Source organism: Argiope bruennichi, chromosome X2 (assembly GCF_947563725.1).
Source record: "Argiope bruennichi chromosome X2, qqArgBrue1.1, whole genome shotgun sequence".
In the NCBI taxonomy this organism is placed as follows: domain Eukaryota; kingdom Metazoa; phylum Arthropoda; class Arachnida; order Araneae; family Araneidae; genus Argiope; species Argiope bruennichi.
Window position 1 is genome coordinate 26904701 of NC_079163.1, and position 23879 is coordinate 26928579.

The window sequence follows — 23879 nt, forward strand, 5'->3', positions numbered from 1 at the left end:
TTTGTTATAACTCAACGAAACTGAAATTTATATTGGGAATTATGAAGAGCAGTGCTATTATCCTTGTATTTTAATTTGATAATACATATTTTTGCCTTATGCTTATATCATAATTTAGAATTGTATACTATTTTCAAATGAATGTAAAACCTTGACAAAGTAAGAGTCAAGATCTTCAAATTCTATTTCTCATCCATGCCTTAAAGTATTTTTTTTTATGTAAAGAAACTGGAACAAAAAATAGAAATGTTTAATTACTTTCATCAGAAGCTGTTTTAATAAATATCTCTTGGGCAGAAATTGAGATTTTTATTTTTAAAGGAATTGATTTAAATGTGGTACTCACCCAAAAGTTAAAAACTAATATACAAAAATATATTTACAATTGCTAACCAATTTTAATTAAAATTAACCACCTAAAATTGGATTTACATCTGTATACAAATAATAAATAACACAAAGTAGCTTTGACTGAGCTACATTCAGAAAAGATTTATTGAATTTCTTTTAAAAAAATTTATTGTATGGTTCTATTCACTAAAATGAAGTCCTTAGAATAAATATTAAGAATTATGAAAATTAAGGATTTTCACTCTTATCGAAAATAATTAAGTAATTTCTGATCAATTCTTAGAAACATTTTTTAAAACAATTCATACTTAAGTAGCTTTTACAGGTATTTGTTTTTATACAAAGAATCAACAGATAAATGATATTAGAAAAAGGTTTCCTACGAGTTTTAATCTTGATAATTTCAATAGTAAATAAAATTGTAAAAAAAGTCTAATATATAGTTTATGATTCTATGATTTCCATCTCAATAACATGGATAGTATTGATATACACATGTGCACAGTATTTTGGAGAAAAAACCCTTTTATAATCTGGTTTTATAAAAGTTTTTTTTTTTATCTATTTGAGATAATTATAGAAAATATTTGAACATGTAATATAAAATTAAAAAAACACTTTTAGGTAAATAAAAGAATTAAAATGTTTACTTAAAGAAATGAAGAAAAATAATCACTTTTAATTAATGCAACAAAGTAAAAATTACTATGTTACCAATTTTCCGCTCAGAGACAGAAATTTGAAATAAACCATCATTAGTAATATATAGTAGAACCCCAATAATGTTGATTTTTCGTTTAAAAATGCACACATAAACAGGAAATCAATGATTTTAAACTGAATAAAGAAACCATCTAGGTCTTTTAGAGGATTTAACATCAATAATCACTACAGTATGAACTGAAATTTGATATTTAAAACAAAATTTTTTGAATAGCTATGAAAAATCTTTTCAGCTTTATTTACTACAATAAAACTTTTAACAATTAACAAGATGCCCCTTTTTCCCCCCTTAAAACTAAAAGATAGTGTTTTGAAAACAAAACATAGGAAGCATAATGAGGTGAATAATAAAACAATGTCAGGGTGGCCAGCATTTCAGGCGTTTGAATTTTCCAGGATTTTAAAGAAATTTCTGACATTTTTCGGATGTTTTTAATATCTTCAGAACGATGTTGCTTTATTTTATTCTCTTTAATTATTGCACAAATTAAAAAAATGTTTTACTCTTAACTAAATCAATATAAAATAAATTTCAATTTTTAAGGAAAAAAACCTTTCACTTATTGAATTTCAGATAAACTTCAATTACGTAAAACCCTTCCCTTTTTTAGCAGATATATTAACCAACACTAGAAAATACATGCCCATCCAGATCAATTTTTAGCCAACCAGTCATGTCTCAGAATTGTTTGCCAAATTTATTAAAGAAAAATGCAGTACAAAAGTATATGTACATTGGCAGAGTGCTTAAGAATGAAATGATTTGTTTCTTTCCAGTAGGATCTCCCCTATCCATACAGCTTATCAACATACTAATCAGAACTCAGCAATAGTTTTACGAACAGGAGAAAAAAAAATTCATTTACAAACGCAAAATGAAATCTTTGCATCAAAATAAGAAAAATTCTTCAATGGAATCAACTATTGTGCTTTTTATATTGTAATTAAGATATATTTCAGAAATAAGAGGAACAATAAAGAACACTTTATATATCTTTAAATGGAATACATGCTTACATCAAGACATATAACAAATATATCAGTATTAGTAATTATTCTATATCTATTCAAATATTGAGAAAATATTATTTTCCTCATATTATCTACACAAATATAATGTTAAGAAACCATCTATAATTTCTGCTTCCTTTCACTTTGTGCTTTTTATATTGTAATTAAGATACATTTCAGAAATAAGAGGAAGAATAAATAAAGAACACTTTATATATCATTAAACGGAATTGCAGGCAGATATAATGAAAAATTCAAGCAATTTATGTATTCAAATATTATTCAAGAACAATTTCATCATCAAACCATACAAATTAAAAGTTATAATCTTAAATAATCATGTTTCAGTTCTTCATATTTGAAGTAATTTGCCTGCGTTTATATTCGTCAAATATCACAAGCATAGCAACAAAATCAAATTTTGACAACATATCGTCCAATTTAATCTTTTCCGACGAAGACTTCTTTCCAAATACCCGCGTCACAATTGCATTCTCCCTAATTGACATTTTGGACACTGCAGCATTAATGATTTGTAAATATGATACATCTGAAGGTTTTGGCCCATATTTTGGAATTATATAAAAAATGATAGAATGTACAAAATCCTTTACAACACTCAACATATTTTCTGTTTCAAAATTTTCTGGAAAATCATACCCTTCATTGAAATCATGGTAATTAAGAGGTACACCAACACAATCATTTAAGTAATCAGAAAAAACAGCTGTTATTCGAGGAAAATTGCAAAACTGACTCACAGTTATATTGCTCAGAGAAGGATGGCTTGAAAATATCATTCTAGCCATCTCCGCTTTTCTTAACATGCACATATTTTCAGTTCTTTGAAAATAATCATTTGCAGTTTGCTCAAAAAAAACACCAAGAGACATAAAAGATCCAGTCCTCATTTCCTGCTCATGATATACAGGATTCTCTAAGAAATTAGTAGCATCCCTACTTGAATGATTATTACTTAAAGTAGAAGGACCAGGAATTGCTAAATCTTCAAAATTCCCACGTGAAACAGCCTGGTTATCATTCTGAATGCAGTGAATATTACTTAAAGTAGAAGGACCAGGAATTGCTAAATCTTCAAAATTCCCATGTGAAACTGCTTGGTTATCATTCTCAATGGAGTGATTATTACTTAAAGTAGAAGGACCAGAAATTGCTAAATCTTCAAAATCCCCATGTGAAACAGCCATGTTATCATTCTGAATGGAGTGATTATTATTTAAAGTAGAAGGTCCAGGAATTGCCATATCTTCAAAATTCCCATGTGAAACAGCCTGGTTATCATTCTGAATGGAGTGATTATTACTTAAAGTAGAAGGTTCAGGAATTGCCATATCTTCAAAATTTCCATGTGAAACAGCCTGGTTACCATTCTGAATGGAGTGGTCATAAGCGACAGAAGTATTAACGCTCCGTATGCAAAGAGGAATTGTTTCTTGAGAAAATGGAGGTATTGGAGCAAAGATTACTGGAATATTATCAAGAAATTGCTTCTGAATTGCTTTTTCATTCGAATGAACAAAAGGAAGCTTTTCAATTTGTTTTTCATCGCGATCCGACTGTATTTTCCCCGTAGTTCCATTTCTAACTAAATGCAAATTAGAAGTTGTACAAGTAATTGATGATTTAACCTTAGCTTTTACATTATTTTCGACAAATTTATTTTTAGAAACATATTTTGTAAGCAATTTTATACTTCTTTTAATATTTTTGCTCTGCACAGCTTTCGATGGAATTTTGGCACCTCTTTTCATGGGTGCATCCGTAAGCAAATTAGAAGTTTTACGAGTAACTGACGATTTAACCGTAGCTTTTACATTATTTTCGACAAATTTATGTTTAGAAACGTATTTTGTAAGCACTTTTATGCTTCTTTTAATATTTTCCCACTGTACAGCCTTTGATGGAATTTTGGCACCAATTTCCCTGGGTGTATCCGTATTTCTCACACAACCTATCATATCTACACTTTTTTCTATTTTATCAAAAGACCTGATATTTCGCTTCTGTATAGATTTTGAAGGAGTTTTAACACCACCTTTTTTGACACCTAATTTATTAGCATTTATCACATCACTTTTTAAAATAACATTTTTGCTAGATTTTCGAATAGAAACAGTAGATTTCAATGTTTTCTTATCAAAAGAATTTATTTTTGACGATGAAGCACTGTTTGCAACTGATTCCTTTTTGAGAGGCGCAAATTCGCATACTTCTTCAATTCTTTTACTGGTAGGGGTATTTTTTGCACAAGTCTCATTATTACGAACTGAAAATTTCTTTACCAGGTCTATCAATGAAAACATACTTTGATTAATCAAAGGATTTTCAAAGAAATTTGCTTTACCAAAACCCAAAAAGCCGACAGGTTTACCCATTTGCACAGTCGATTTTTGAGGTAATTCATTAGCAGATCCATCACTCTTATTAATTCTTGTATGATTTGCTTGACTGTTTTCGGACAGAAGAGAACTTTGCTTAACAGAAAAAGTTGCTTGGTTAGGATTTAAAAAATCATTGGCAGATTTCAATTCATTGGCATCTGATATAAAATTCGAATTTTTTTCATGTACTGATGATTTAAATATCTCTTCGGAATTATTCTGTTCATTATTTATTTGATTCTTTAAATTTTTCCTTGTGCGTTGATAATTTGAACCAGAGCTTACTGTTCCAAGAATAGAAGAAATCCCATCTTTTGGACTATCTGCAGAACCAGAAACATAATTATCAGTAACTTCATCACTAAACAGACAAAATTTTGAATCAACCTCTTTCTCATAATTATTTTTACTATAACTGCTGCTTGTAATACTTGCTGCAGATTCCAAATTTTTTTCTGCCCACCAGTCTTCAACAGTAGTAGAAAAAGATCCACTATTTTCCCTACACACTGACAAACTTCCAGAATTTTTTTTTCTTCCATAAGTCTTCCTTGATTGTAAAATATTTGAATCTCTTAAATGCTCAGACATTTGGGGAAAATCAGAAGATTCATGCCCATCAAACTTTAAATCATCTTCTTCAAATGCTGACTTGATAGACATTATCTGGCTTTCTTATAACAATGTATACAAGTGAATGGATTGGAGTACATTAAACCTAAAAGAAAAAGTATAAAAAGAATAAACAAACAGATATGCATACACTAAACAATAAAAGAAAACTTTCTGAATTCTTATAAGAATAAAAAATATTTCTGTATTAACTACCTGGTAGCATTTAATCATCAACAATGTAATGAGCAATTAACCACCAAAGAACAAATATTAGTCTATTAACTATGATCACCAATGGCATACAGTTAATACACAAATGCTGAATAATTTTAAACGAAAGAAAACTTAAATAACACATTAAAAATTTTTGCAGCTGCAATTGTCACTAAAAAAGTATATTAGCAAAAATATTTTTTTTTTCCTTCATTACCAATTGAAAGAAATAAAAATCCAATTTAGTTTCGAAAAAATAGCAGAGAAAGGAAGAAAAAAAAATGCAACATCAAAATTTTTTAGCAATATCTATGTAACGACAAAAATAATTTTACAATGGATGAAAATTTAAGAATTACGACAACTCATTTTTTAAATTATGAATAGTATTTGCATTTCCAATATTATTACAAATACATGCTTTGATTAATAATGTCAAGAAAAATGAAAAAAATATTTTATAACATTGATCTACTTAATGCTTTAATCTGTTCTATCAAAATAAATTCATTCCACTCTCTAATACAATACGCAAATGATAACTTTGCAATTTTTGTGCTTTCATATTCTGAACCTGTTATAAATTATTACTTTGATTTCTTCCATTTCTATATATTTATCTGGTTTGCAGAACATGTCTTGAATAGTATTTTTACAAGCTCTGAGTTTATCATACATCTATCTATCTATACCTATGATATCAACAGCACAAATCTAATATTTATATAAGACAGTACTTAGCATTATAGAATATGTGATTTGCTCTATTTTTTCTGAACTTTCTGAGGTAAAGACTTCAGCTATGTTGATTTTAGAATTACACTGCCTTTTCATACCTATAAAGAGCAGAAATAAGTTCCTGTGAAATTTAGTTAACACTTCTTTTATTATATTTTAAAATTAATAACTTCACAAATTGATAAGCTATGATGATGTTCTAATGACTGACTATATTTTTAATGGATGCATTTTTTTTTAATTCAGGGAAGAGCAGAATCTTAGGCTCCAACAGTTAAAAGTAAAAAAATAGCTCAAATTTCCTGCTTATTAACAGTTATATTCTTGTACTGTTCATTTCAGTGTCCTCAGACTGCCACTTTTTGACGATTTTACCTCGCTAAGGGGTGGGTTATGGAATAATGAATGTATTTTTGGAATTGGTCATTTTTTTTTTTCTGTTTAATTCTTATTTTAACTCAAAATTGCACATTGATTACTTGTATGGCTAATAGAAGAGGCAACTTCATGTTTAGGAATGGCATGTTAAATATTTATATAATATTATTAAACATGACCAAGATTATATATTTTTATATTAATCTCAAAATGTCATTGAAAAATTCAATGACAAATAAAAAAGGAAATGTTTAAACAAAAAAAAAATATTTTGTTAAAAAGCTTATTACCAAATTTTAAGAACAGAATTCTTAAATCATCCATTACTCACCATAATTTAATGTTTAGGTCTTTTGATGGGGGAAAAAAATGCTTGACAGTATTTTACTGTGAATTAGTATCTCTTTCCTCAATATTACAAGTTATCAGCAGTTTTGGCACCCCAAGGTTGCATATATACAAGTTCACCTTACTGTTAAAAGTAAACATCTCCTTTCGTCTTTCCTCTCACCCCTATTCTGACTAAGTAAATGCATCCTACCACATGTGCAAAACTGCAAAGGAATTTTGAATATAAGAATGAAGAGTAAATGCAGTTTAAATATAAGCATTCCAGAATTTAAACATCCACAACCTTTATTAGTCTATAAATTTAGCTACTAATTTATTTAATGTTGTACAGAATATTCAATTCCATCTGACCAGTGATGATCTGTATGATAAAATCAAGATGATGTTATATACCATTTATACACTATGAGGAATTGCATATTTCCATTATTTAAATTCTCACTTGTTTATATTAATCTTTAATAGTTAATGAAACAATTATAATGTAAGAATGTAAATTTTCTAATTTATTAATTTTTATTAGTAACTTAATTTTTCAATTATATTATTTATAGAATTTATCAGCATTTACGAAGACCTACACAATATCAGTCAGGGTAGCAACTCAAATCGGAGGAAAAAAAAAATTCCCTGTACTTAAGATTCTTCAAGATATGAGGAAATGCGTGAATTGCACTCATGTGCTAGTTATTATGAAATATGGTTTTAAGGATTAGAAAAAGCAAGGAAAGGAAGCAACAACTTAAGATTCGAAACAGCATATTAAAAGAAGATTTCTATTTACATACATAAAAAGAAAAAAAAAAAAAACAATTTTATCTATATTACCTAGAATTTACACAGAATTTATATATTAGGGGGAGGGAGGATATATTACCACTCATGCTCTTTAACTGTAAATCACACAAAATTAAGGATTCAGATGAAATAAAACAAAAAAATTTTGTTATCATGATAAAAATCATTTAATGATTACTAATAAAAAGACATTACAATGCAATATTACATTTTTACAATTTATTCATTTTCCCAATTCAAGTATTTGGACACCAAATTCTGCAGATTTTTCAGCCATTAGTTTTATGGAGCTAATCCATAACAAATGTGGTATGATATTTTTGTCTGGTCTAACATACATTTTTTTTTAAAGCTATTTTACTTTCAATGAACATATGTGAAAAAACTTCTGATTTATCATTGAATGTTTTAAAGGAGGAACACACCGCCACGAGTTTTAATACCTGTAAAAATTCAGTTATAAATTATTGTCTTGAACTAAAAAATTTGAAATTGATTTATTTATGGACATTAAATCCAACATCAACGATGAACTGGTACACAGTCTTGTATATTTTACTCTTTTGGCATAACTATTAAGTGCCTGTTTTCCCATATTAGGTTTATTATCATCTTACAAAGCGAGCAGTACTCAATAAATGGATTTTGTCAAATTTCTCAAATAATTTCATAAAAATCAGGATTGATTTTTCAATACACCCAATTTGTATTAAATATGGATTTTGAGCAGCTCATTGATTTTTTAAAAAAAAACTCTGGTTTACTATGAATAAGCTAACAGTTTCTAAAATAATAAACTATTCAATAATCTCCAGTATGATTGACTAAACACCACCACCCTGCTTCCGCAGATTAAATGTTGCTAATCAAGCCAAAGAAATGTACTTTATTCTTTCATGCAGTCACAAAAGTCTTGTGCATGCTCATTAACTGCAATTTGGGAATCTCATGGGAGAAAGAACATCTGTCACACATATTGTAATGAAATAATCTATACAAAAAAAAAAAAAAACAGGGAGAGTGAAGCAGCAAGTATCCACATTACACAATGACAAATGCTATTGTTTCGGTTTTAGAAACTATGACTGCAATCTTTTATTATAGAAATCTTTCAAGATCGGCACTTTTTAAGATGGGCAAAAAAATAACTAAAAAAAAATCCCTGTTTTTAAGAAATTTTTCAAATTCCCCTTGTGGAACGGCAACCCTGATCAGTAGAGTAAAAATATTATAGAATATAAGATTGAAAATGTTAAAAAATATAACCAATAAAATATGTTGTGCTATTAATAATTATTGCAAAAAAAAAAAAAAAAAATCATTTCAGTTCATGAAATATATTAGAAACTTTTATCATAATATTTTTGCAGCTAGTAAACAATCTTTAATTGAATATTATCTCTTGAATTTATTACAAGTGTAAGAAATTTATCTTGAATCAGGGCTAGGACTCCGGTATAGTCTATGAATAATCAAAATGAAAATGCATTAAATAAATTAGCTTTTAGATTTGAAAAATTTAATTTATTTAAAATAAACAGCTATTTTTTTTTATTTAACAATAAATCCTTTATTTTTTAAAACACAGATGTAAGAAAATATTTTACACAGAAAGGTATTTCAGAAGAAAAAATGTTAAAGCTCTTGTTCTAACAACATCAAAAGTCAGTGATGAAGCTATAGTTACTGCTCAAGTGAATACAGTGGTAGCAAAGGACTCTTAAATTACAGTAAAAGAGGAAAACAAATCTAAAGAGTTAAACTATAAAAAAAGCATTACAATATTCTTTTTTTTTATCAACTACATTAGAAAGTAAATAGAATTAAATTATTGATGATGGATTTGAATACTATGTATAAAAATTGAAATCTGATGCAATCATTAAATATTGCACAGTGACACTCTGTATGAAGAAAGAAATTTTAAGAAGCAATATTGTCATTACATTATTTCCTTTGAACTACATATATATATTTCAGGCTTGATATATTTTTCAGTCAGGCACGCTCAGTTCCAGATACAGGGTGGTTACTAAAAAAAATTTGCCTGACTTTCGAGCTTTTTCCTACTCAGGATCACTATACATGTACAAATATACATTATTAAAATACCCCTTTTACAAGTTATTTAAATATCTTTATGAAATTTAATTTTTAAATAATGGAATGATCATCCTAAAAAATGTTATTAAACCGGCATATAACATTTCTTACATGGTTAAAATACTGGAAATTTTAACAAAATACTTTGCTACTAAAATTGTAAAGAATTGTAGGAAACATTAAAACTACTCTTTGCAGTACAAGTTAAATTATTTAAATACTAAAGGTTATGAACTTTGCTCAAAATTTAAAAATATTTAGTGTTCTTTACAAAAGTATGATAAATACATGTTGCAGCTTAAATATATAACTAGTATGATTACCTGCAACTAAAATATTGTTTTGAAAAGGTTTAAAAAGAAGAAAGATAAAACAAATAAACAAAAAAATACAAAAAAAAATATTATTTCTTTTTTTCTTTGATAAATCCTAATAATTTATTTGCTATAGTAAAAAACTTTATAATTATCTTTATAAATTAATAATTTTTTTTGAAAATACCTCTTAATGTTATAAGTTGTTTTTTTTGCAAAATTTTGTGCTTGGAGTTCTTTCTTAAATCTTAAAACTATTTTTGAGCCAGCGACCTCAAAAATTATCATTTATTGATTTTTGCTTTAAATTTTTTTAAGCTTGTACTCTTGCTCTGCTGTTTCCTTTTCAAATTTTCACTTAATTCCTTCCTTCAGTTTCTTCTCTTTATACTTTTCATATTTGACAAGTTAATTCCTAATAATTAAAATTGTTTTGATACTTCAAAATTACTTATTCCACTATTTGTTTAAATGTTGTAATAAAAATTTCACTTTTGAAATGAAAATTTGTTTTTTCATATTCTCCCATAAACAATCTTTATTTATTTAAAATCCTTTCTCAACATTAATGTTACCATGAGAAAGTATCACTACCATCTTTAACAACGATATGGCATTGTTGCGAAGCTTTGAGTCGAAAGTGGGTCAAACCAAAATTAATTCACTTTCATTATTTTTGAAAAATGAAAACTGAATTGTTGTAGAACTTCATTAGAATTGTTGTAGTCAACATTCTTCTTATCATAAAGAAATTCCACAAAGTTGCCATAACCTTGGAAGAAAGCTGTCCTAGGTTGCTGTTAGTAAGATTGTTTTCGTGACATCAGGCTATGAATGTACACAAATCATTTCGTAAAATCATCAAAATTTTATACTTGGTTTGTGCTTGGGTTGGCAATTTTTTGTGACTTTTATGAATTTCCCAGACCTTTTCTTAATATCTCTGATTTCCTAGTCCTGTCAGCACCCTGAAGTACAACCTAATGCACAACTTTCACTGCAAAAACTTCTTTTTGTTAACTCCAAGTTTTAAAGTAAAAGAAAGTTGATGCTTTTTAAGAATATTAATTAATTAAAAATATTTTTTCATTATCCCTAATTTTAAATGAAAATTTTATTATCTGAAATTATACTTTTGACTATTACTGGAACATATACATCCAGCTTATATTTTAAATCCAAGCATTAAAAATTTACAATCAAGTTGTTAGATTGTACATTAACTAGAATTTGGATGTAAAAAAAAAGACAAAATATAAGAGCTATACATTCTCATCACTAAGAAGATGAGATATAAATAATTTAGCAGTGACATATTTATAATACAATAACCTCCTAAAGTTAAAGATACTAAGATAATGTTAAACTCAATTATATTGAAAGCACTCTAAAAATTATGATTTTATTCTTAACATATTGGTTTGTAATAATGAAAAATAAAAAAGATTTCAAAATTCCACTCAGGAATAGCCTACATTTTATCCTTCATAATAACAGCAATAAAAAATAATCTACCCTTCTTAAAGTTATATATTAAAGTACTGTTCTATAATAGTTCAAATAAAGGGAAAATGTTAACAATTAAGTTTCCACAGCAGTTATAATTCTAAAACTACATCAGCTAATATGGATTTTCAAATGAAAGAAGAAAAAAAATTACTTGTGACAGAGCTCAAACACTGGATATGTAATTAAACATACAACCCTTTATATAAATGGTATATTTTAAGTATCACACAAATTTCATTGGATATCTAACAAGAATATATATCCATTACACCAATACTTATCATAACAGAGAAAGAAAATTAAAAATAACTTATGTAAAACTTATGTCAGCTTAAAAATACAAAAGTGTGAAAAATAATGCTTTTTTTAATTGATGGATAAAATTCTTAAATTATATTATGTAAAATTTGCCTACTGACAAAGGAAACATTGAGTAATGAGCAAGTATATATAAAATTATTTGTTGTAAAACTGAAAATCTTTTGAAGGATTCATATCAAGTAAAATATGAAACAGTGAATTCATCCACACTGACATTTCAACTAGATATGCTGTAAATCTAAAGGCATATTGCTGAAATTTTATAACATAAATTATACAAGCATAATAGATCGAAACTAATCGTATGGCTTATATTTGCTTTTACTCAGAATCGAAAATAAAAATAATGATGAAACCTGAAAGTATTATATCGAGATTTATCACAGCTAACAAGTGCTTACCGGCTTAAGCTTCAAAATGGCAACATCTTCAGATGCAAAGACCACTAGTGTCTCGCAAACTGTACAATTCGAAGGTAGGAACTACAGAGGAAAAACTGTTGTACTTTTGAGAGAAAGACAGACGCATCTGAAGGCTGCTCCAAAAAATTCTGCTCTGAGGCTGAGAGAAAAATCTTCAGAACAGCAGCTTATTATTGCGTTTACTTATCAGGCGCAGCGATACATTCTTTGCAAATCCATTTATCAAAACGCTGCAAAGAATAGTTGGAGATAGCTTACTTTGGCGATACAAAAGGTAAACAAATTGGCGAGATCCTAGTAAGGTAAGAAGCGGATAGCGAGAGAACGATCATGTAATGTTAACGGACTTAAAATTTTTTTCGGGAGAAATATCCACCAGGCAGCTCTAATCGATAATATTTCGCTAAGGTGCTTACTTTTTGCATCCATTTCACACTACGCACCCTGGATCAGATATAATATTATCTAAAGTTTATTATTGTATGCAAATACTTTTACACTATTTGTTTTATTAATGCTGTAATTTTTTTGCTTTGCTTTAGATTTTTGTTTAACACTTTAAATGTGTCATTATCTAGAATTATGTGTATATATGTATAGATAGGCATATAAATAATTTTAGTTGAATTATTCTATGCAGTGATTTAAATTAAAATTTTAATCATTTGAGTGATTAATTTTATCAAATTTTTGAAACTGCGATTATTAAAAATAAAAATTTACACTATTTTATTTATTATCATTTTCTCCTATTGAATCATATATTTTATCATACTATATATATATATATATATATATATATATATATATATAAAGCTTTATATTAAAACTGTTTATGTTGCTTCAGCGATATAAAATTCTTTATGGTTTTGTTCTATTTATCAATAAATGCTTTATTAATCACATACTTTCACAATTACATATATCACTTTCATTGTTATTTAATTTTTGTATATTTCTGATTAGTGCATATCCAAAAGCAATTTTTTTTTGTTCTTATTTTTCAATTATAACACTAGGAATATAAGTTTTCATAAGGAATATAATAATCTTATGTATCTGATTTTAAATTCATTTATAAATTTTACATTATTTTAGATTCTCTATCAAGTCACTCATGTATTGCTTTAACCCTCAATATTTTGCAATTTTTTTAAACGTATATAATTTTAAATTTCCATTATATTGTTGTTTGAATTTTTCTATTACTGATTACTTCATGAAAAATAGCATTGATTTTCAATAATGGCACAATGTATGTTATATTTTATGTATATTTGGTTGTAAACTTTATTTTGAACTTTCTATCTTGTCAATCTAGAGTTCTATTACTATTCTGCAATTTTTTTCCACAAAATCTCTCAATTATATTGTATGACTTTTTGTATTATTAATTAGTCCAGAAGATTCAGAATTTGTTATGCTTTTTAATTTTTATAATTTGTAAACATTGGCAATTATATTTATGTTGCGTGATTTTCAGATATTTTAGAGAATTAATCTTTTTTTTTTTCTTACCTTGATTTTTATCTTTTCTACCTATACATTGTAAAACTTTTGTAAATTCTACATTAAATTATACTCATAATAATTTACTTTATAATTTCAAAATTTGTTTTGTGATTTTGATATTTGAAAAATGTTTATAACTTAGTGCAGTATTCATCTTATATTTTGTAAAGAGTAATCAGATGCATTTTGTAGTTCTGATGTCTGTAATAAAAATTTCAAAATTGTTTATAATTCTTCTAATTTATTATTCTCATTCAGTTTTACATTTCAGTATACTTTTTCTTTCATTTAGCTTAGAAAAATGTCAAGTAAAAATATCAAAATATTTATTGCTTAAAATAAATACAATGAATATGATGATATAAGAAATCTCTTATAATTTTTCTATAAAAACACTAACATTTTTGGTATGGCAACATAATATATCTTATCAGATTTTTATAAAAATATAAAATTATTAATATTTATAATTCATAATTTCTAACAAAAATATTGAAACTTTGATTTAAATTAAAATGTTTAGAAATCAAATTTTTAAAAACATATTTGTATTATTTAAATATATCCGAAAGAATGAGATAATAAATTAAATTCTCTGAATTAAAAAAAAAAATTGCTGACAAATCTCGGCAGCTACACCAGTAGTCCTGGATGGACAATAGTTGAAATCATATGAGTTATCAAGGTTTTTTTTTTAAAGAAGAAATGATTAATAGTTATTCTTGGATTATTGATTAATTTTTTTTCTGATAAATGCTTATCAATCATGGTGGTGAAAACACGTAGATTTTCTATTTTATCTTACTTGCCTAACTACAGAAAACTATTTCTGCAAGACATGACCAAAATAGTTATTCCGTGATTGACTCCCTTTTGAGTATTTAGTCATGTTAAATTTTATCTAAATATTGTTTATTTCTAAGAATCCAAAGAATTTGGGGAGGGATCTTATTAAATTTTATTTTTCTCTCTTTTGATAAACATTTTATTATTAATTTAAACTGATTATTTTTTTTCAGGTTATCTTTCTCTGATGCTACCATAATACAAACTTAAGTACTCATCAAACTTAAAGTATATACAGTAACAAAAAGTGTATATGTTTTAAAAGAAAGTCCTTGCCACTGAAGGGGAAAAAAAATGCAGCTGCAGAATAGTTCACGTTTATCACAGTTAATTGACAAATGGCTTTTTTTCTTTGCCAGAATTGAATTTCAAAGCTATAATTCATTATTATTTTTTTTTTCAATTATTTATTAGACTGAAATAAAATTTAAGGAATGATTGAAATCAGTAGAAGTATATCCCCTTAAATTCCTTGCTCAAAAAAAGGTTTCAGATCAAATTTTTGTTCCATTCATAGGATGTAGATGCTTATTATATTTAAAATTATTATGTACACAAAGTACTTTTATTGCAAAAATAGTTAAAGTGATTATTTCCTTAAAAAATACAATGATTAAATGGAATTTGGATTGATTACATGGAATCTTTAAGTGGAAGATTTATTAAATTCTTAGAAAAATTAGGAAACATGATTAGGAAAACAAAATTAGGATTTTTTATGAATTAGGATTACTATGATAGGGAATCTTTAGTATTATATATAATTATTGTATTTTTTATTCTCACTTCAAATTGCTACAAAAATAAGATCTAGAATTTGTAATTTTTTATCAGCTCATCTTTCAATTAAAAAAAAAAAAAAAAGAAGAAGAAACTTTTTAAACTAAAATACTCAACAAAAGAAGATATGCAGAAAAACAGTAGCTTCAATTAATATGATGGTTGATACTTCCTTGTTGCTTAAAAGCCCTTTTTAAAATGATTTCTAATGTTATTCTCAGAAATTTCTCAAAGGAAGATAAATTTCTTTAAATTTTCTAAATTATTATATTAAATTCATATATATCGGTATTTGATTACTAACATTTTTAAATAAAGCATTTAAAAATTAAAAAAAATAAGGTTAACCTTTATTTTACTTTAAATATAAGGAAAAAAAACATAACCATACTTTCCTAACTTACATCCTCAATATAGAACTGAAGACACATTAATTTTACTGTCATTTTTCAGGAAGTCTCATTACATATTTAAGAAACCAAAAATCAACCTTATTTTTAAAGTTTGAATTATAAAACACTTTATTTATAAAATACTTTTTTTAATTAACTTTCAAAATACGTTTTATAAAAACGTTCCTACTTTTTTTAATAATGTAAATGATAAAATATTTTTAACATTTTTTTATTTTCTAAACACGAAAATATTCTTCATCTTGATGAAGCTCCTGACGTAAGCGGATAGCGAGAGAACGATCATGAACCATAGTGAAAATTACTTATTTTCTCCAGTAAAATCGGAGCATGCGCAGAGACACTCATTCCTGTTCAGAAAATACCTAAGTCTGTTAACATTGTATGATCGTTCTTTCGCTATCCGCTTCTCCCCCGATCTACGAGTGCGACAGATGCTCGGCGCAACCACACGGAAAGATTTTGTGTGACAAGATTTTCAATTTATGGTCATTTACATTTCATCATTATTTTATATAATCATAAATTCATTGGTAAGAAAAATATCTATTGTCATTATAGCCATGCCAATAAGGAAGAGAGCTAAAATGACTGTGCGTAAGGGGAGATCTTTAATGTAGAAATTTAATCTTATTCATAGATCCATAGTTTGCAAAAATTTTAGATAAAATTCATATTAACTAAAGAGAATCTATAGCAATTGGCAAGTACACAATGGTCAACTACCCATTAGTCATACTTATTTAGTTTTTAAGCAATCCGAAATTTGCACATTCGTTTTGAACTATTTTTTAAATACATTTTTAATGATAATGGTAAACGAAACATTATTACAAAGTGCATATTTTTCACTTCATTTTTATGAGCTCTGGAAAGATCTGGATATAAAACCGATATTCCCTTAAACTTTAAGAAAATATTTCTTATGATTATTATTATTTTTTTTTTTTTTTTTGTATAATGTTACAGAAGATGGTTTTAAATACATATATAAGCATTACAGTTAGAAAAATTATTAATTTCAAAATACAGTTATAGTAATAAAATATTTTTTAATGTCAATATTTGTGTTTCTTTCTTTTGCATCCTTAATTATTACAAATGTTACAGCTGCAAACTGTTTGCTTCTACTTCATTGCCACATTAAACTGTCTTTTTTGTATTAATTTTTGGTATACTCACATTCAATATTTCCTCTTATGTATACTTGTCTTACAATTAAACCATAGACATTTTGAGGTGATTCAGTCTCCAGTTTCACAACTCTTTCCACTACTTGCGTGTAACAAGGAAGCCGGGAAAAGTCGATAACCACGTCCACTATACTATTTAACTCAGCTTCAGATGCCTTGCTTAGAAATATAATATTACCAGTGTTAAATATAATATCAATATTACCTAAATTGTTATGGGTAATATTGATATCTAGTTAGCAACCACAAGCTCTTTGAGGAAGAAAGAAACAAGAAAAAGTGAAGAAATACAGAAAATAGTTTAGTTTAATCAAGAACTGACAAAAAATACTATTTTGTCACAAACGGTATTAGCGACAATGACAGGTCTGAAGAAAAACAGTGTTAGTACCAAAGAGAGGCAAACCAAACAGATCCTTCAAATATATCATAAGACTCTGCCTGAGTATATTGTGAAAGTGTATGTGCTTGTGTGGTTTAATATTATTTTAAAACCCTCATATACTTATGGTTCCAAACATCTGTTTACCCTTATCTCATATTCAAGATATCTCTATGACAATCTCAAGAACGTTATAGACCCGATTATTCAAAAAATGGGTACTTTACTGCTCCATAAAATATTCCTTTACCGATGCTAAGTGATGAACGTAAAATTCAAAGAAAACTTAGTTTGCGACATGTTTTAAAAGCAAGAACAGAAAGTAAAGGTGGAGTCAAGAAGTTTAAATTTCCAAAGATAAACTTCGATGCAAAGGATTACATAAACATTATCTCATGGCTTGAAAATGGCGTAACTGAACCCGCCACTCCTTGTTAAAACAAGTTTCCAGAGACTCTCTCAAAGTGTTACATATTTCACTTTTAGAAGGATCCTTCTCTGAAGCAATCTTGAGGTTATGTCTAATATTACAGTAGCACTTCATAACAGATTCGTAAATAGGCAGTTCAAACAAATCAAGTTTCCCAAAAATAGAACATTTCCAACATTTGTCTTGTCTTCACTAGTTTAGTCTGGATTAGTTGTTTAGTCTTACGTTAATCAGTTATACAATAGACGGAGTGGAGATGCCAACTCAATTGAACTAGGAAAAGTTGCTGAACTGACACCAGCTCTGAACATGCCCCCCCCCAGCGAGAATTCTTCCCCTACCCTCAATAACATCCACTCCGGCAATGACTCATTGTTCAGGATGCTATACCAATGCAATAGTAAAACTGCTTTTATATTTCTATTCATATTATAACTTCTATTTAAAACTTTTTATTTCATAATTCCATATATTTATGGAAATTTAACACTTTTACGCCACCTTAAGCTGTACTTCAATATTTTTCATTTTTAAGTTTATCTTATCTGCACCAAAAGGCAACTTTTTTACACTGTTACCAATTAAAAATCAAAAGCTGATTATTTCGTAAAAATCTTTAAAATATAACAAAAATTTCAATTTTATGAAAATTTAACGTACTTGCAGCACCTGAAAACGTACTCCAATACGTTTCATATTTTTAATTAACTTATCTACACCAAAAAGCAACTTTTCCGTGTTATTACCAATTAAATATCAAAAGTTTTTCTTGGGTTTTTTTTTAATTAAAGGTTCAACCATATCAACATCAGTTATCTGAAACACCGCAGCATCTTTTTACTCTATTTTCTGGAAGGAGTGGACTTATTACTTCTAAGTTCTTTGGACTATATTTTTTACATGCAGTGTAGTTGGCTACCATGAGTTTCATTTCTTTTCTTTCTTTTAGAATCCATTATTTTTCTCTAAGGACTCTCAAAAGTATCTAGGTCTTAACGTAAGCATTATAGATTTACTGTTTTACCACATCATGCTTCAGTTGAAGAACAATAGGTCTAAGAAAATCTTCACTGTCTTAGCAATAACAATTTTAGTTTTAAAACGAATGACGCCTAGATCATCTTTAAATACTTGTAGGGTTTTCAATAGCCTTTCGTCTTTTGGGAGAAAAGATTCATCCTGAATCATAAATAAAACCTTCATTTCTGCTTCCTGAAATTCTGTGGCTATTAATTCACCATGCTTGTTTCCAATTATATTTTTGCAGTTGTGATTGAAAAGGGGGATCAATGAAACAAGACGAATAATTCTAACATAGCTTGAAAAATATCTGTAGTAAAAATTTCCAACACCACTGTCTTCATTATTTGCTAATATGTAAGTCGTTTTAGTATTTTCCTTTTCAATCTCTTCTTCATTCCTATCATGGTTGAAGGAAATCATAATGTTTTGAAATTCAAAAGCATTTTTCATCCTTTGTGGACCCTTCCACTATCTTAAGACTAGATGTTTCGTCGTGCAGCCTCTGGTTGATTCTTATCACCAGGTATATGTCTCCATGATGTAGAATTACTCAACTTCTTTATCTCTTGAACTCTCTTCGTAAAGGAAACAGACCAATTTTCTTCCTTCAATATCCATGTAAGCACCCCTGGAGAATCACCCAGTAATACATCAAAACATTTCCCCAACCTAGAACTTCAACAACCGAATTAACTAGCCTCGTTCCAATCATAGCCGCCAGAAGTTCTATTCTTGGAGCAGTCATGCCTCTTAAAGAAGCAACACGTTACTTTTCTGCAAGTAGAAATAGCTGAATTCGACCATTTTTATCTAGTCTAAGGAATGTATCGGTAGCATATGCATCTTTACTTCTAACAACAAATGTATGAATAGTGCAGCTACTTAAATTTTCCGAAGATGCTTGAACAGTCTAGGAATTTATATAACAGGCAAATATTTTAATTCTTGAAACCACTGCAAAAATTCTTTACGAAGCTCACCAGTTATTTCTTCATCCCAACTTGTGCCTGATTGCCTTGCCTTTTGTAGCATTATTTTTGGACGAAGCATTACTGGTGAGGTGAATCCAAAAGAATCAAATACTTTATGTACTGTAGATAACATACATTTTCGTTACTTTTTCCATATTAATGTCATCCAACCATTTCGTGTTAATTTTCAATGTGTCCAATTCATTATTCTCAATTTCTTTTCTTCCTTATTTTCTCACTGCAAGAACCATGGGAAATCTCTATCCTCCTTACGAGAATTTATTTGCAGAAAAGCTTTCCTAATGTCAGCTATAACGCCAAACTTTCTCTCTCTGAATCGAAGAAGAATATCTGATATAAGCTCAATAAGATTAGGATCATATTCCAAGCACTGATTCAAAGATAGATTATTAGCTAATCTAGCTGAAGCATCAAACACTAGACGAATTGGAATAGTGCTGCTACTTAGTTTTATCACTGCATGATGAGGTAAATAACTACCATAAGAGCTTATTTCGTTCTTTGGAACTTTTTTATGCTTTCATCAAACCAGTTTAGAAGAAAAGTTTCATATTTTTCATACATATTCATAGCTACAAGTTTTTAAATAATGTTGTTGAGCCTTTTCCTCGTCAAATCCAAGTTGTCGGTCAAAGGTGACTTATCATCAGACCACGGTAAACAAACCTCATATCGACTCTCTTAATTAATTGTCACTGTTTCTAAAAAATGCCCCTTGGTCTGAAGATCATTCTCGTACTTAAATTTTTTTCTCAACAGGATCATTGATTCCAATGATATCTAATTTCCATAAATTTGAGATTTCAGCTTCATTTAAAATTAGTGATAATACTGTTATCGCCAAATTTTCTTTCCGAATATTTTTTCTGTGATACTTTACCCTTTAAGGTTCATACTAAGAAAATTCTTACAGCCATAAGATCTGATGATAAGACTTTTCTTTTGCCAGTCAACATTTCCCCCATAAAGTCAGTTCCAATGAGAATATCGATGACTTCACAAGTATCGCTAATGTCAGTAAAAATAATCTCATTTTCTTCCAATTCTTTTATCTAGAGACATTTAAAAACTGGTCTAATATTGTTACAAATGCTAGACTGATCAAGAGATTCAAAATTACATCTAAAAATGTCATAGAAATTTTTCAATTTCACTTTATAGAATTATGTTTGAACTCGTTACTGATATCACCAGGCCAAAAAGGGAATGAACCATTTTTTCACAGCGAAAAGGTGTAACATTTATTTCTTCAGCTACACTTTTCAAAATATACGACTTGTGTGATGCAGAATCAAAAAGTAACCTCTAAGTTTTCTGTTTACTATCAGATATCAGTTTAACTTTCAGAGTTTGAAGAAATATATTTAGACTGTGTTTATTAAAATTGGTCATATTAACGTATTGTGCAGGTTTTTCTTTCTTTTCTTCTACAGACATTTTTTGCGAATCAAGCACAACACTTATTAAAGGAAAACGTTTTTTAGAACATATCACGCACTTTAAAACTGCTTGGCATTTCTTAACTACGTGAAATGGAGATAAACATGCAAAGGAATTTCGTTTTTCTTTGACAATTTTTTGTCTTTACAACAGAGCCATTTTCTGAGCTATAAAGCAATCTGAACTTGAATGTTTGCTCTCACAAAAAGTGAAAAATTTCTTCACGTCTCTATTTGAAGTAGCCGTTAACAAGCATAGCTGTAGGTACTTTATTTCTCAAACTTTCCCAAATAGATTGTTCCTTTTTCACAGATTTATGCTCCTGAACCTTTCCTCAACCAAAACCGGTTACAGCGAAACATATCTTTTCTTCTTCTTTTTTCAGAAATTGCATCAAATTATTCAATCTTTCTTTCGTGTCAGTGTTAATATTGGAAATATTACTACAATTCCAAGCCTTTAAAAAATCAACTGGGAAACAAGATTTAGCCATAAGATTCAAAATGGAGGTGCATTTATTTGTGGTTACACTTAATGTTTTTTATGCACTTAAATAAAACTCAAGCTTATCATACAAAAAAGTTAAAGAAAATGCTTCTTTAATTTGCACAGAAATAATTTTAGTAACTCTCTAACACATACATTCACTAAAATATCTTCTCTACCAAAACGCGACTGTAAACTCTCGTTTAGTTTAGTTAGTTTAGTTATATTAACGTCCCGTTTTAAAGCAACACTATGGCTATTTTGGGACGGACCTCGTAATTTTGAACCGCTGTCAAATGACTTTAAACTCTCAATAGCCTTTTGATGGTCGGCGGAAAACTTTCAACTACTTCTCTTGCACGAGAGCCATAAACTGTTGCTTGAACTTAATATTGGAATTTATCTTCTGGTGCGATATCCTCAACTTTATGTACCTGTTCAAATTGACTCCAAAATGGGAGCCAATCTTTAATATTGTCACCAAATTATCTAAACTCCAATCTGAGCAATGTAAACATTGTCTTAAAATTATTTGAATCAGTAGCATAATTAGAAGAAAATGGTTCACATCTTATTTGAGATAGTATTCGTATCAATTCTATTACTTTTTCAGCTTCCAGTTTCAGTGTTTCAAATTCTTTTCTATCTTCCTTTTCAGCTTCTTGTAATTTTCGTTCTGAAACAACATATCTTAAAAATTCCTGAACGAAATCTGCATCATTCTTGCATTCATTACTGTTTAAAATAAGATCCTTTAATCCTGCTATAGTAATCTTCTCCAATTTCAGACGCACCACATTTCAAATATATTCTTTTTTTAAACTTTTTATTGCTTGAAGCATCTTGATTTATTATGTTTCACAAATATCCTGTCGCGGACACCAAAAAATATTAAAGCTGCCTAAAGAAAATCACCGTTTTCTTTCGCTTTCTAAATTAAAAAAGAAAAGCAATTCCCACCGCAAATACATTCAACCTGATTTATTCCATCTTAGAATTTAACTACAAGTTACTATCAGCAAAACGAGACAACTAAAACCACTTCTCAAATAACGTTACCATTCTAAAAACAAACAAATTAAAATATTAATATATTTTTAAAAGTCATGTCAGATCGAGATATCATTTTGTCACCAGCCAGCATAGCTCCGTATTCAAAGTTAAAAGAAGTTTTTGTAAGATGTGTTGAGAGTAAAATTTAAGAAATTCGACACCTTTTAGCCGAAGAATAGCTAAGAGATAAAAGAAGAAAACATCGGTATTATTTGGCGTGATGCAGTGGCACTCAGAATCGCATAATATAGACGATTCCTCTTTGTTGGAATAATTGTTACAGCAACTACCTGTTAACGTACCATCAGTGTTGGCTAGAATTCAACTCCTTTATGCTTAAAAGGCTGTGGAGATAGCCGCTTGCGTTTTGAAAGAAACGCCTTTACAAATAAATGCTGCTTTAATCCCCTCCCCCAGTTCCAATTCTAATGTTTCTGGAGAATTAGAACTTCTGGTAGAAAATTGGAACTCTTACACAAAAGGGTAAAAAAATTTTGGTGATCGAGAAGTTACCATTTTTTTCGACCTCGCTCAGGAAATCCGAAGCCAACAGCATCAAATTCGCGTTATCATAAAAAGTTTGCCTATCAGGCTAGATTTATTGATGAAGTAACTCGAGATTTGAATTTTTTTTATGCATTTATACACGGTAAATTAATCGCGTTTAAAGATGTTGAAGATCATGCTACTCATCCTCGTTTATTTTCTGAAAATTTTGATTATTATGGTTTAACAATTAAACCATCTAAATGTACTTTCGGAAAGCATAGGTGAACATTTTTTAACTTTCAAGTTTCCGGAAAGCCTTTCTTCTCTTCACGATTGAATAAATACCATTCAAATTTTTCATAGATTGAATACTATTACTCAATTGCCGAGTGTTTCGGAAATATGCAATTTTTGTCATCGATTCATTCATAAAGCATAATTAATAAAAGCTTTAGAAGGTCGCGCAAATAAAGAAAAATCTTCACGTCCATCGAAAAAGCCTGAAAACTTTCTTGAATAGACTGAGGAAACCGGAAAGTCACTTAAGGCTACTGAAACAGCTTTAAATGTTTTATGCATCAAATTCCTGTT

At 28.3% G+C, this 23879-nt stretch overlaps 1 protein-coding gene across 1 annotated transcript; it reads right to left on the minus strand.

Annotated features, from left to right (window-relative positions):
• Window positions 1–1339: 1339 nt before the first annotated feature.
• LOC129960883 (uncharacterized) lies at window positions 1340–12575 on the minus strand. The gene is made up of 2 exons (XM_056074594.1): window positions 12229–12575; window positions 1340–5205 (listed from the first exon to the last, which is right to left on the minus strand). Exon 2 carries the CDS (start codon window positions 5148–5150, stop codon window positions 2430–2432), a length of 2721 nt encoding a protein of 906 aa, XP_055930569.1. The 5' UTR covers window positions 5151–5205; window positions 12229–12575; the 3' UTR covers window positions 1340–2429.
• Between the last annotated feature and the right edge of the window lie 11304 nt (window positions 12576–23879).